This window comes from Myxocyprinus asiaticus, chromosome 30 (assembly GCF_019703515.2).
Source record: "Myxocyprinus asiaticus isolate MX2 ecotype Aquarium Trade chromosome 30, UBuf_Myxa_2, whole genome shotgun sequence".
Classification (NCBI taxonomy): Eukaryota; Metazoa; Chordata; class Actinopteri; order Cypriniformes; family Catostomidae; genus Myxocyprinus; species Myxocyprinus asiaticus.
The window spans coordinates 26092210-26106407 of NC_059373.1; the positions used below are offsets into that span (position 1 = coordinate 26092210).

At 36.2% G+C, this 14198-nt stretch overlaps 1 protein-coding gene across 2 annotated transcripts in view; it reads left to right on the forward strand.

The window, feature by feature from the left end:
* The window catches only part of LOC127420809 (alpha-catulin-like), a 102444-nt gene that overhangs the window by 81891 nt on the left and 6355 nt on the right, over positions 1–14198 (forward strand). The window contains exons 8-16 of one of the 2 annotated variants that reach the window (XM_051663357.1): positions 2785–2874; positions 3526–3684; positions 5084–5176; positions 6470–6620; positions 9579–9616; positions 9724–9774; positions 9883–10037; positions 11187–11235; positions 12136–12192. In XM_051663357.1, the coding sequence (XP_051519317.1) occupies positions 2785–2874; positions 3526–3684; positions 5084–5176; positions 6470–6620; positions 9579–9616; positions 9724–9774; positions 9883–10037; positions 11187–11235; positions 12136–12192 (843 nt within the window). The remainder of the gene's footprint in view (positions 1–2784; positions 2875–3525; positions 3685–5083; positions 5177–6469; positions 6621–9578; positions 9617–9723; positions 9775–9882; positions 10038–11186; positions 11236–12135; positions 12193–14198) is intronic. The other variant, XM_051663358.1, reaches the window with a different exon arrangement.

A 14198-nucleotide genomic window follows, 5' to 3' on the forward strand; every position in this document is an offset into this window, starting at 1 on the left:
TCCTTCACTTCTTTGTTGTTCACTGTGTAAAGGATTTTCTGCATGTCTCCCCTCCTGTGGAGTAACTGAACCTGAACCCTGAACCTCACACGCTCACTGTGCTCCATACGTGGGAAGAAATAGGAACTGCAGTGTGGATCTATTGGTGTTCATTCATTGCTGGTTCCAGCCCTCAGTTTCCTCTGGCCCCTTGATTAAGCTATTCATCTGCTTTCATTGTGGAATGCATGCCTTTATTTTGGAGCACATACTTTTCAAGTTTTTTATTAATACCACCTGATTTTGTTGTTTAAAAATGTTTGTGTTCTGTATCTAATGACGTGCATGTTCGTTATCTAAATTGAAATGAGGACTTCATGATTTTACACACGGGCAGAGTTGACACTAAATCTTCTGATAGCTTTAAACCATAAGGAGATGCAAAGGAAGAAAGAAGAAAAGAATTCATGAAAAACACATGTACACTTTAATGGCTTCAATAGAAGCGGATCAGACGTTTGCTTTTTATTGACATGAATGGCTTGTGAAAGAAAAAGCCTGTTCAAGGTAATAATGAAAAAAAGATTGAGGCACTGCAATTTTTTTACTTTTGAAAGAAATTTCAGACACTTTATATATACTTGGTGTAGAAAAATGTCCTTGCAATTTATAAAAATGTTTACCTTGACACATTTGATGCTTTTATCCAAAACAACTTACAGTGCAATAAAGCTAGACTATAAAAAGTGTTAACCTGCAGTTGTTACCTATACCTTGTATAGGATTTATTTCGACCTGATCTAACCCTTAAAATATTTTTATTGGTGTAACGTAATGTATTCAGGTTGTTTTTGTCATATGAAATTATATTTTTGACCATAAAATAAAACCAGTTAATGTAGATGTTACAATAATAACCACATTTTTAGGTTAACATCAACATGTGCATTCCCTTGGAAATGAACCCATGACCTTTTGAAGTTGAGCTTGAGGAACTTGTGTTGATTAGAAGCCCAAAATTAGGAGATGTACTATACATTTATTAAATTCAAAGTTCCCACGGTCATGGAAAATGTGTACATATCAAGGATTTTTTAACTTGTGTTTTCTATGTGTGGAAAAATCATGGGAATTATAAAATCTCAAGACATGGGATTTTTATGGTCAAAGTTTTTTCATGACATGAATAGCATTTTTTTGTGTTAAATATGTTGAAAATTATGTACACTCCTAATAGACGAAGATGCTGCCATGTTGACGGCACATGACACTGTGTCATGCAACTGACTGAGTTACCACCACTAATAATGACAATAATAATAATAACATGTTTACTTTATATAGCGCTTTCAGCCAAGTCTCAAACATAAAATATATGTAAACCAAACAAGCAAACCAAACAATATTTAAAACACAATATACTTACGTTTGGATTGGACACACGAATGTCCATCATAGGGATGTGTGTACTATGAGATGGAGAAAAACACAGATTTAAAGTAACAAAACAGAAGATAAACCAACATATTCGGTGTAGAGCGGCAGCATTTGGTAAACAAATTTCCAATATCCAGGATGATGGGTGTCAGTATAGAGTCCAAAACTACAAGTACTGTACTGGGACCGATGGAAAGAGTAAGAACCAGATAAAATCGTACTTAGTGCACCTTGAATGTACATTTTTCTAGTTTTGCTCTGCTTTAATATATTTAATCGGCTAGAAATTGCCTTGGGTAGAGTAAAACTTGCTCGCAATCCATAGTCATGTCTGATTTGTGAGTGACAAAATCTGTTTTGTTGGTTATTTTCAATGAATTGGTCAAGCTGGTTCAGTAGTAAACATTTGTTGTCCCTTCAAAGGGGAATTGTGTTGCAATATCTGATAAAGAAATGTTTGTACACATACAAAACATACAGTCACCCTAAAAAATATTTGGACACATAAGCCACACTTAAAATGTACGGCTTTCATTGCATTAGATAAAAAAATATCAAACCATGTGACATCTGTAAACAAACAATGACCTTTTCTCAGAACTAACTTCATTTTTGCAATTACTTTAAACTAACTGATGCCATGGTAATTAGTAGTGGTTGTACGAAGTAAGTTTCCCTCTAGCTCCAAGAAGCTTGTATGGTCCTAAACTAGAACCTAGAAGCTCTATATCGCCGCCCTGGTGGAATAACTTCAAATTTGAATGAAGAATATGTGCAGAGACATCCATACACAGTCTTCCAAAATAACCTTTTTTTCATCCCTCAGGCTTTACAGTTTATTTTCTTGTTGTGTCTACCTTAAAACAGCCCTTGAGTGTTTAAGACTTTGTAGATATATGCTTTTTTTGTCATCAGATGATACTGAGTGTTGTTTTTACATGGTCAAATTTGGGTTGGCCCTCACTTTATCTGTCTAACATTTCAGTGACAGAAACATTTGGTGTGTGTTCACTGTAGTGCAATGACTGTTTAAGTCACAGTGTGATGTCTCAGAGTGAAATTCAGAAGACGAGAGTGCTAATGCTCGTCCGCCTGTCTGTGCTTTGTTTGTGTTGACACCCTGTTGTAATCCTGTCTGAAAGCAATCCCACCCACCTGTCTGCCTGTCCTCTGAAGAGAGAGAGAGCTGCAGAAAAAGTCTGTCATGTCGTACAAAGTCCTTCTTTCAGGCTGCTCAGGCCCTACTGACACTTGTGTTGAAATTTGACGAGTTCCTCAACATGGATGGTGAATGTTCCGTTGAAAATCATCCTTTGTGCAGTGCTTAAAGTGCCCTTTCTCTCTCTTTGTCTTTCTCTTTCCCTCCAGCAGCAAACGCTTAAAGCCAAAGGGGCCACGGAAGCGATGGAGCTCTCTATTCTGAAGACTTCTCAGATTGTCAGTGATCTCAGGCGAGAGGTGAGATTCTTGCAACAGGCTGCACACAGGGACTGGATCCCTGGAGGGAAAGCTCGAGAAGAAAAAAAAAAAAAAAAAGAAAAAAAGAAAAATACCTTTCTGCTGAGGTATCCATTTCAGTGTTGAATGCACCACTATTCAGAAGTAGCACTGCACTGTTATGAATGTACAGTGCCATGGCAAAATAAATAATACTTTACGTGGAATTGAATGTAATGATATAAAAGGGCAGGTACTGTGATAATAAACACAGATAAGTTGCTGTCTGTATGCAAGAACAAACATACAGTGTGACGCTGCGACCACTGTAGTCTGATTTATGAACAAATTATTTATATTTTATAATATACAGTATAATACTGAAATGAATCAGGCATAAAGACTCAAAGTTATTGATCGATTCAAATCATTTGAATCGATCAATAACTGAAATGAATCAGGCATAAAGACTCAAAGTTATTGATCGATTCAAATCATTTGAATCAAACAAATCATCCTGATTACCGAATTAACATCTGACTCACTTATCGTAGTCATAACTTTTATGTGTGTCTGAAAAGAATGCTGGTTTGTGAGACTTTTATCAGTATAATTTCATCAGTTTACCAGCATGACACCTTTTTTCTCTGTCTCTCACATGTCATTGTTCAGCTTCATAAGGTAGCGGTGGGGAGGGCCACTGAATTGCTGAAGCTGCATTCAGATCACCTGGTGCTGCAGGCTCTGAAGGCCTCTGGTGGGGATGGAAACCTAGAGGCCGTGGCTGACTATGCTGGCACACTCACCGAGCACAAAGAACAGCTGCTGGAGGTGAGAGGCTCATCTGTTTAACATTAGGGGTGTACATTTTTGCTCTGACAAAGATCTTGGAGATGCATCTCCATAAGACCTGCATAACAGATTACAAATATTTACTAAACGATGCAAGGTGAATGTATCATGGAATGGGGAGTTTGGTAAAAATTTGGTTCAGTTTTATTTGAGTTTTTGTGGTACAAGTCATAATTTATGATTCAGGTGTTGTTAGCATGTTTTAGCACTGCTAGGTGTTGTTAGCATGTTTTAGCATGCTTCAATCATGTTTTAGCACTTTGCTAGGCATTGCTAGCATGTTTTAGCACTTTGCTAGGTGTTGCTAGCATGTGTTAGCATGTTGCTAACATATTTTAGCACTGAGCTAAGCATTGCTAGCAAGTTTTAGCAAGTTGCTAGCATGTTGTTAGTATGTTTTAGCACTTTGCTCGGCGTTGTTAGCATGTTTTAGCATTTAGCTAGTTATTGCTAGCATGTTTTAACATGTTGTTAGCACATTTTAGCATGTTGCTAGGCATTGTTAGCATGTTTTACCACTTAGCTAGATGTTGCTAGCATGTGTTAGCATGTTTCTAACATGTTTTAGCACTTATCTAGGTGTTTCTAGCATATGTTAGCATGTTGTTCGCATGTTTCTAGCATGTGTTAGCACTTAGCTAGGCATTGCTAGCATGTTTTAGCATGTTGTTAGCGTGTTTTAGCACTTCTAGGTGTTTTTAACATATTTTGGCAATTAAAGTAGCTAGGCATTGCTAATATGTTTTAGCTCTTTGATAGACGTTAGCATGTTTTAGCATGTCGATAGCTTGTTTTTAGTATGTTTTAGTACTTAACTAGGCGTTGATAGCATGTTTTAGCATGTTGCTAGCATGTTTTAGCATGTTGCTAGCATGTTTTATGATGTAGCATGTAGCATGTTACAAAGACAAAGGGTGGCTACGCTGAAGTATGTTAGATTTTTAATTTGTGTAAATTTTTGGGTGACTGAACAGATCCTATATTTCAACTTTTTGATTACTTTAATTCTAAAATGTGGACTTAGTAATAATAAAGAATGAGTGTGTCCAATCTTTTGACTGGTAGTATATGCTGAAGACACTAATGTAAGGGACAATTTACCCCATTGTGGAATATTGACAAACACAATCCATCAGATTAATTAGATTTTTTATTTTTGAAAAGTAATTACAATCGAATAGGAAGATTTGGGTATTTTGATGCAGTTTTACTACCATGTTTAACATAAATAACTAATATATATATATATATATATATATATATATATATATATATATATATATATATATATCATATCATATAATCCATTTGTAGGATTCGGAGTATAGGATTATCTTTAAAGTGTAGTGTCATTCATTCTCATTACACCTCATTTCAGAATTGTCGTTTGCTCTGTCATATTTCGGGGACAGAGCCTCTGGAGATCACCTGTATTCACGCTGAAGAAACCTTCCGCGTCATTGGCCCACAGGTAAACAAAGAGACCCCACTGAAACATCTGCTTAAAAACAAGGAAACTGGTTCCTCAGCAAAATAGCAATACACATTTTTTGTTAATAAATAAAAGAACTGTAGATTGTTATTCACCTTAGTCAGTGCTTATTTTTAAAAAATCACCAATGCTTATTTGACACATTTTGTGGTGTCTTGTTGACTTCGCAACTCTGATTACAGAAACTCACACACTCACACACACAGAGAGACAGCCAGTGTTTAATAAACTAGCAAGAAATGGAAAAAAAAAAATAATAATCATGCATCACTGGCTCTTGCTGTTTGAATTTTACTGGCTGTGCTTGGAATATGAACTTTAGATAACATTGTGGCAAGTGGAATAGCTCAGTGATGTGAAACAGAACAGCCAAGACTGGGCCAATATATGCTGGTAACAATGTTACAATAAACACAGAAATGACAAATTGTTGTAGCCCAATATTGTTACAGAATATTTTCCCAACAGTTACTGGTGTATTTTTACTTGTGTGATATGACTTTTGTGAAACCGAGTGTATATTTGCAGTGCATTTCATCAGCAGGCTTCATTAGCATGTCTGATTGTGCACTAGAGTGCAGGAAAGAGTATTCTGACAGAGAGTGACCTCTCATCACCAGCCAATAATGACAAGTTCTAAAGATCAGCTGGCCAATAAGAGCACAGCAGGGGAGCAGCAGTTTCAGGGGTGCATGATAATGAGTTTCTTTATTGATAATTCCAAAAGCTGCTGGTAATTACCAGCTGAATCCACACCCTCAGCGGAGACGAGATCTGCTTTGCTTTGTTTGTTCACAGAAAGCTGTAAATCATAATTATGCAGTTGCCAACAGAGTTAGATGGTGTTTTTCTGCTCTAGCACGATGGACAGAAACCAATGAGGAATCTTGATATTCAGCTTTTGTACAGCAGATAAATTATGCAGTCGCATCAAAAGGTATTAAAAAGTGGTGAGAAAGATCTTTATTAAAAATAGCAGCAGTAATGCAGAGGTGGACAGGGTTGAATTTCCATTTCACACTTTTTAACAGCCCTACAAAAAAACTGTTAAAACTTCTACTGTAAAATAATGACATATTTGCAGTTCAAATGTTGCTTCAAAAAAAATAAAAAAATAAATAAAAAACATTTTTAGTCAGAAATGGGGGTCACAGTCCATGGAGAAAGACATTGTTTGGTGTAGTTACTGCACCTAACAGCAGAAGCTAACCAGAAAAACCGTGAGCCCTTGGTTGCAATCTAGTGTTAAAACCTCTCTGTTTGTTCCCTCAGATCATCTCAGCGGCACAAACACTAGCTCTGCACCCGACCAGCAAGATTGCCAAAGAGAACCTGGATGTGTTTTGCGAGGCCTGGGAGTCTCAGCTGTGTGACATGGCCATTCTACTGAAGGAGATCAATGATGTGTTTGAGGGACGCAGAAGTATGCCACTTTTATCCAATGTATTTCTACCATCTTTTGCCTTTCAATAGAGCACAACAGATACACCCACTTTGTCTTGGTTCCGAAAGTAGGTAATTTTCACATTCATTTTCTCCATTGGGATTTCAGAAAATTCCTCAATATCATGGTATATTCAAATAAAGGTTGTGCATCGATTACAATTTTTAATTGAATTAATAAAATTATTATTAATTGCATATTCACAATTAATCACAATATTTGCTGAGAAAGGTCCCCAGATAAAAATAATTCAATATATAATGATTAAACAATTATAAATAATTGTTAATTTTTTTAATAAAAACAAAGCATTTAATAAAAATAATACTTCAGATTATTCAGATATTTACATTATTGTGGCAGATGAGTAAAGCATTGCAAAAAGTGGCTTTAAAAGGCAATATATTGTTTATTTCCATACTATTGAACATAAGCCTATCATTGGCCTACAGTCCACAGCAATCCATTTTGCAAATGAATCCGTCAATCTGTCCGACATAGATCTATTATAAGGGCTTTTCTAAGGATGCGTCAATTTGCACCTACGTCAGACGGATGCTTTTGAAGCGTCTCACTTGAGTTGAGTCATAAAAGCGTTTTTAGGTTGCTGTAACAACTTAAAGGAATAGTTCACCCAAAAATGAAAATTCTCTCATCATTTACTCACCCTCATGCCATTCTAGATGTCTGACTTTCTTTCTTCTGCTGAACACAAATGAAGATTTTTAGAAGAATATTTCAGCTCTGTAGGTCCACACAATCCAAGTGAATGCGTGCCAAAATGTTGAAGCTCCACAAATCATACAAGTCAGCATAAAAAGAATCCATAAGACTCCAGTTAAATCAATATCTTCAGAAGTGATATGATAGGTGTGGTTGAGAAACAGATCACTTTCACAATATTCTTCTTGTGTTTCACATTCATCATGCTTACCGCCCCCTACTGGGCAGGAAGGAGAATTTCAAGCAAAAAATAACTTAAATATTGATGATTCTCAGATCATATCACTTCTGAAAATATGGAGTAGAACACTGGAGTCATATGGATTACTTTTATGCTGCATTTATGTGCTTTTTGGAGAGTCAAAATTTCGGCACACTTTCACTTGCATAGTAAGGACCTACAGAGCTGAAATATTTTCTAGAAATCATCATTTGTGTTTTGCAGAAGAAAGTCATACACATCTGGGATGGCATGAGGGTGAGTAAATGATGAGAGAATTTTCATTTTTGGGTGAAGCAAGCCCGTATGGTTTACTGTCTGTACAGCTAAGCGTTGCCTATACAGCTGGAGTTTCGCTTATTGCCCCCTGCTGAAAACAGGTGGTACTTGTAAGCTAGAATTGCTCCAGTTGTAGAAATATTCCTTATTATGGACTGAGGACATGATTAATTGCGTTATTTTTTTTTATGTGTTATTTTTTAAATATAAATAATCACACTGAATTAATTTCAGATTAGTAGTTGAGATACTAAATAAAGAGATTTTTTAGAGGATTATCTTGATTACGCCATTTACGGTGCTGCATGTTTTGGCTTGGTTCCCATTTCCATGGTGACAGTGACTTCTCTGAATGGTGGATGTCTCTTTAGGGTTCAAGGGTAGTGTCGTTTTTCACCTGGAATTGGACTATTAAAAAAAAAAGAATAATAATAAATTCAAATGAGCTTAACAACCTCAGAGTCTGTTTTTAAAAGTTTGTAAGTTATCGTTAAAAATCAATTACTCTATGGAGGAAATGAATGGGATTTTTGTTTGCGGAACTGTTACTCAATTACTCCCCATCCTTCTGTATCTTCTTCCAGCTGCTGTCCATCTTCTCCCATAAAGCCACTCACATAGCCCAAGATATGAACCCCCCTCATGTCTTTTATGATCTCTTAATGGTAGTTCCCACAGTATATGCCACAGTATGGTATTGTGGATTTCATGGCTGCTTTTTTAGCAGTCCTTTTCAGGTGGACATTTGTTCATGCCTGTGGGCAGGGCAACGATAACAGTTTTAAAGGTCTTTTTTGTCATGGCCAGATTGTTATCTTCTTTAATCGCTAAAGTTGTGCCGCTTTGACATTTACACTGCATTCACTTCCCTCACATAAGGCAATTGAAAAGAGGCTGGATAAATCTCTGTAGGCACTGCAGCAGTCCCACTGAGATTACAAGTCTGTGAAAGTCTGTATTTGGACATATCGCTCAAGGATGTTTTTAAGCGATGTCGGCTTTCCGAAGCGATACTGTGGTTTTCTCACGACAGCACATAAAGCCGGAGCTTTATGTGATATTGTCACAGAGTCTGAAGAGAGGCCTCAGTAACATGACAGAAAAGCGGTGCCTGGGGAGATGTTTTTGTTCCAGATAAGAGGTTCCCAGTCATCATCTGTGCCAATGGAGATATTTTCCAAAACAAACTGTCATTCTCCAAGGATCATGCCTTTCTATCTGTTGATCCACTTTATCCACAGCCTGTCTCAAACTAGCAGTTCATTTTAACCAAGTTATAGGTTTATGTTATAGTTCCCCCTTTTTCAAATGAGGGTTTTTGTCTTTTACGGATGTACTTTAAACGTTTAAAGGAAGAGTTCACCCAAAAATGAAAACCAGACCCAAATCCGTATCATGTTCTTTCTTTCGTAAAAGACAGAAGGAGAATGTTAAATCGAGTGTTAGCCTCAGTCACCATTCACTTTCATTGTATCTAATTTAGATTCAATAAATGTGAATGGTGACTGCAGCTGTTAGTCCTTAACATTCTATCTAACACCTCGTTTTGTGTTCAATGGAAGAAAGTCAAATGGGTTTCAAGCAACATGAGGGTGAGTAAATGATGACAGAATTTTCATTTTTGGGTGAACTATCTGTTTAATACTCTTACTTGTTTCATTTTACTATTACCTCTCAAAGGCAAATCAATGAAATTTTATCCTTCTGATTTTTAGGTGATAAGAAAACATATCTGTCGCTACCAAGACCAGGGGTGAGTATATTGCAAGAAAGTGTAGACCTTTAAAATATCTCTAAATCACAAATCTCATGTTACCTTTTCATGTCTTTCACCATTGTTACTGAATCATTTCTTCCTAGAAACACTCTGTTAACCTGAAGGCAGTCAAGGCTACCAAGCTTGATGCTGAGGTAGTTTATTTTGTAATTAATTAATGTTCAGTCAGCTCTGAAGGTTCTGTGCATCTATGCATCTATGCGTCTGTGATCTGACATGTCTGCTGTCCTTGATCTAACCAGGAGCAAACCACCATCGCTAAGCTGGGACTGGAACTGTGTTTACTCACATCTGATGTGGACTCAGAGGTGGAACGCTGGGATGAGCAGGACCACGAGATGGTTCGACTGTGCCAGATCATGTCCAGCATGGCCTATTCCATGTACCTCTTCACCAGGTACTGACCTGTTGCAGCAGACTCCCTGAAAACCTTTTCATAAACTTCACAGTTCATCTATCAGATTGTGTAGAGTAATACTATATCACACAGGAAATTTAACACAGCGTGTTGGAAGACAACACAAGACAATGTCCTCCTGCTAGGCCGTCTTTGTAAATAAGAATCTTGTTCTTAAGTGACTTGCCTGGTTAAATAAAGGTAAAATAAAAATTACATAAGAAAAATTGGTAACATTTTACAATAAGATTATGCATGTTATGTATATATACTGTATATATGTGTATGTGTGTGTGTATATATAGGTGTATATGTACAGTATATATTTAAGCAAAACATCAATCAAAAAAGAATCCTGGCAATAGTAAGATGTAAACAAACAGTTTATATATATTGTTTTTTTTTTTTTGTATAAAGTATAAGTATAAAATTATTTAAAAATAAATAAAAAATCATAAACTGTTGCTTTGTCATTTACCAAACTGAATTTGGTTTAAAACATGAATTTTGATTACAAAGTTTTAAAGTTCATGCTCCTTATTAATTTTAATTAAATATTCCACATTTATTCTGAATTCATAGTATGCATGTTATTTAAACATTATTCAATTTTGTTTATAATAATTTGTCACAATTAAAATGTGTAAATCTCAAAAATAGAATTTTTTCAATATAGTTTAAAGATCTATCTATCTATCTATCTATATATATATATATATATATATATATATATATATATATATTTGACTGAAGAACCAACAGTAAACAATATTTTTACAGCATTTATCAATATTGGTTAGTGTTCATTTCTATATATAGTAATACATCTGACATAAGTTATTCTAAAATTAGTTAATGCATTATGAACTTAAATGAACTAAAAATGAACAATAAATGCTGTTAAAATTGTTCATTGTAAGTTCGTTAACTATTGTGTTAACTAATGTTGACATAAACAACCTTATTGTAAAGTTTTACATAAAGTTTTATGAAAAATGTTCAGTCTGTTCAGGAAGGGAAAATCATTTTGTTGTTAATCTGTAGTTTGCCATTCTACACAATCAATTTTATGGATCTAGAGGATGTTTCATTAACACTGCTGTTTACTGTACTTATTTGCCATCTGTCTATCTTCTCTGTGTGATTAAGGGGGGAAGGCCTGCTCAAGACAACACTGGATCTATTCCACCAAGCTGAGGTACGGCTGCATTCTCTCTCCTGTATTTCCTCCCTCGCATAGACTTTTTAATTGAATCAGTTTGAAGTGTCATTAAGAGCAATGAAGGAAAAAACAGATCAATATATTATTAAAAGGGCCAGCTGTCATTTGTCTGTGAGATACTGTGATCCAGAGTTGTGGATGGGGAGGAAATGCTGATTAGGCAGTCTGTCTTTCAGTCAGTGTGGCATACTGGCCTCCACCCAACCACACCACCTTCTTCTTAACCTCTTATCTGACAGAACAAGCCTACCTGCTTGACGTCAAAGTGAATAGCTCACTACTAACAGCATTGAGAAGGTCTCTCAGTATGCCAAATTTTGGTCTGTCTTCATTCACTGTAAAAAAATAAATAAAAAAAATATAAAAAATTATTTTGTCAAGTAATGTTTCATGTGGTAACATCTAAATGAACTGGCTTTATGGAAGTCAGAAAATATTATTTGATGTGACGAAATTAACCTGAATATATTTGGTCACACCAGCGGAATACATTTTTAAGGTTCAGATCAAGTAGAAACAACTCTTAAGTATAACCACTGCTTATTAGGGGTGCTTGCTAAGGGATCACTGTTATTATTGCTCATGTAGAGTTTTGTGCTATTTGTACTACAGACATAAATGATCCCTAAAAATGTGTGGTTTGTTGAGTCCTGACACATGATAACATTAAATTTGGACCCAAGCCATATCTAGGGATCAGGATATCATAGAGACATAGTGATGGGCTCTTTGGCTTGGGCCAGTAAGCAACCACCTAGAAACCACCCAGAATATCCTAGCAAACCACCCAGAACACACTTGCAACATGCCAAAAAAAATGTGTGTGATATTTGATATGGTAACGAAAGGTCTGACATTAAGGATTGTTTTCCCCAGGTGCTTTCAGACCAGGGTCTCCATCTGTGCTCCATCCTGCACACCCTTTCCACACAGGTAACACACCCACCATGCCCACCAGCCCTTATGGTTCAGAGTTTAATTAGATGCCTGTAAATAAAGACTTTAAATGACTGTCATCTATCTCTTTAATGTTAGTTAACCCCTGATATGGCCTGGGCGGGTACAGGCTACCCATCCATAATCACAGCGCCTGATACCTGTGGGACAGCGCATGGTTTGATTAATAATCTCAAACATGCCTGACCTATAATGCATATGTCCAGCTGTGAGCAGAAAGTACCGCTAATACACATTGCTCACTGCTATTTATTTAGCCATCTGTTCAAATACTAATTACCTCACTGCAGCAAACCTTTAATGCAGTTTTGTGTGGATGGATAAGTTAGGCAAATAAGAATGCTACATTTCTCCTTGCCTCAGGAGATAGTAATACCTGGCAGTGGCTTTCAGATGTTAGTTTTAAATGTTGTGGTGAGTTAAATTTTATTGTCACCAGCAAATTTCAGAATTTAAAAATGGACTCCCTGTCACTTTATAAATTTGAATTTGAATTGAACTGGCCACACCCCACAGGCTGATGAAATGGAATTTGAATTGGAATGATAGGAAGAGAATTTTACTCATTTACAACTCAAAGCAATTTAACAGTTACAGTATTTACTGAATTGTAATTTATCAGTTACAGCAGGGGTTCTCAACAGGGGCTGTAACATCCCTCAGAGGGCGTTCAAAGGATGCCAGGGGGCGCTGAGAGCAAATTAGTAGAGAAGGGGGCATTAGGTTACAAATGGGGGACGTTTATCAGTCATAATCAAATCTATCGTCAAGTTCTTCTTTGCATTAAAACGTATATCTAGACTTGGGGTATATCAGTTGGTTCTCAATTATATGGGTGGGTAAGCATTTGTACCATGGTTCATCTGATTTTGAAGTCTAGCAACGCATCTTAAGTATCTGGTTTAGCAGCGTCAAATACACAGGCGGAGGCACAACCTCGGCTAATGCACCTGTATGGCTCTGTAGATGGATACGGCTCAATAGACAGAGCAGCGTGAGTGCAAATCTCTTAAAGCTCGAGCTCTTAAACTCGCAGCTTTGCGAGAATCAGTGAGAAGCAAGGTGCGAGAAGTGGAAACCATTTGAATTCGGCACAGAATTCTACACAACCACCGTTGAATTTACTATAGTAACACTAACTGTACTTTAGACAGAAATAGATTGATAATAAATATGATCATAGCACTACTTCATCTTTATTAAATTTGTCATAGGTTACATTAGGGGAGTGAGGGAATATAATTCATTTTTGTTACAACTTATTTATATTTTGAATTTATTGTTTCTACGTGTGTTTAGAGTAGGTCTACTGTTTATAATTTCAAAAATGCCATAGTTTGTTTTATAGAAATCATGTTACATCTAACCATGAAAGTGAAGAAGATCCATGCTTCCATGTGTTTACTATGGTCTTGTTACAAATACCACTGTTAAAACTATAAAAATAAATAATTATTGAATACATTTACATTTTTCAAAAAGGCAAATGTAAAATCTATTAACAATATCACTTTTATTATTAGTCTCTATTTTTGCATTTTTATTTATATAGCCCTCCATCTGATTGAATTCAAGAAATGCAAGGTTTGGTCTCACATTCATGACGCTTAAGCCTGCTGAATTTATTAACAAAACTTTAAAGACATGGGATACTTAATAAGACATGGGATACTTCATATGCCATTGCCTGAACCTTGGATTTAGGATAGACCTCACCGAAATTACCGGCCAGGTTGAACTGCGATGCACCTCAGTGATCTCTGCCTGCAACACCTCTGTCTAATGATGGACTACACTCTTGAAATGGAATACATAGACTATCAATTAATTGCCAACAAAAGCCTTCATCAGCCAACTAACAAAGGACAATGCATCTATATGAACTTCTGCAGTTAATCCAGGATGAACTTCAAAGACATTAGTCATTAATCTTACAGTTCAAAATCTTTGTTTAAACACTGAACCTTAACACTTAGTTTAAT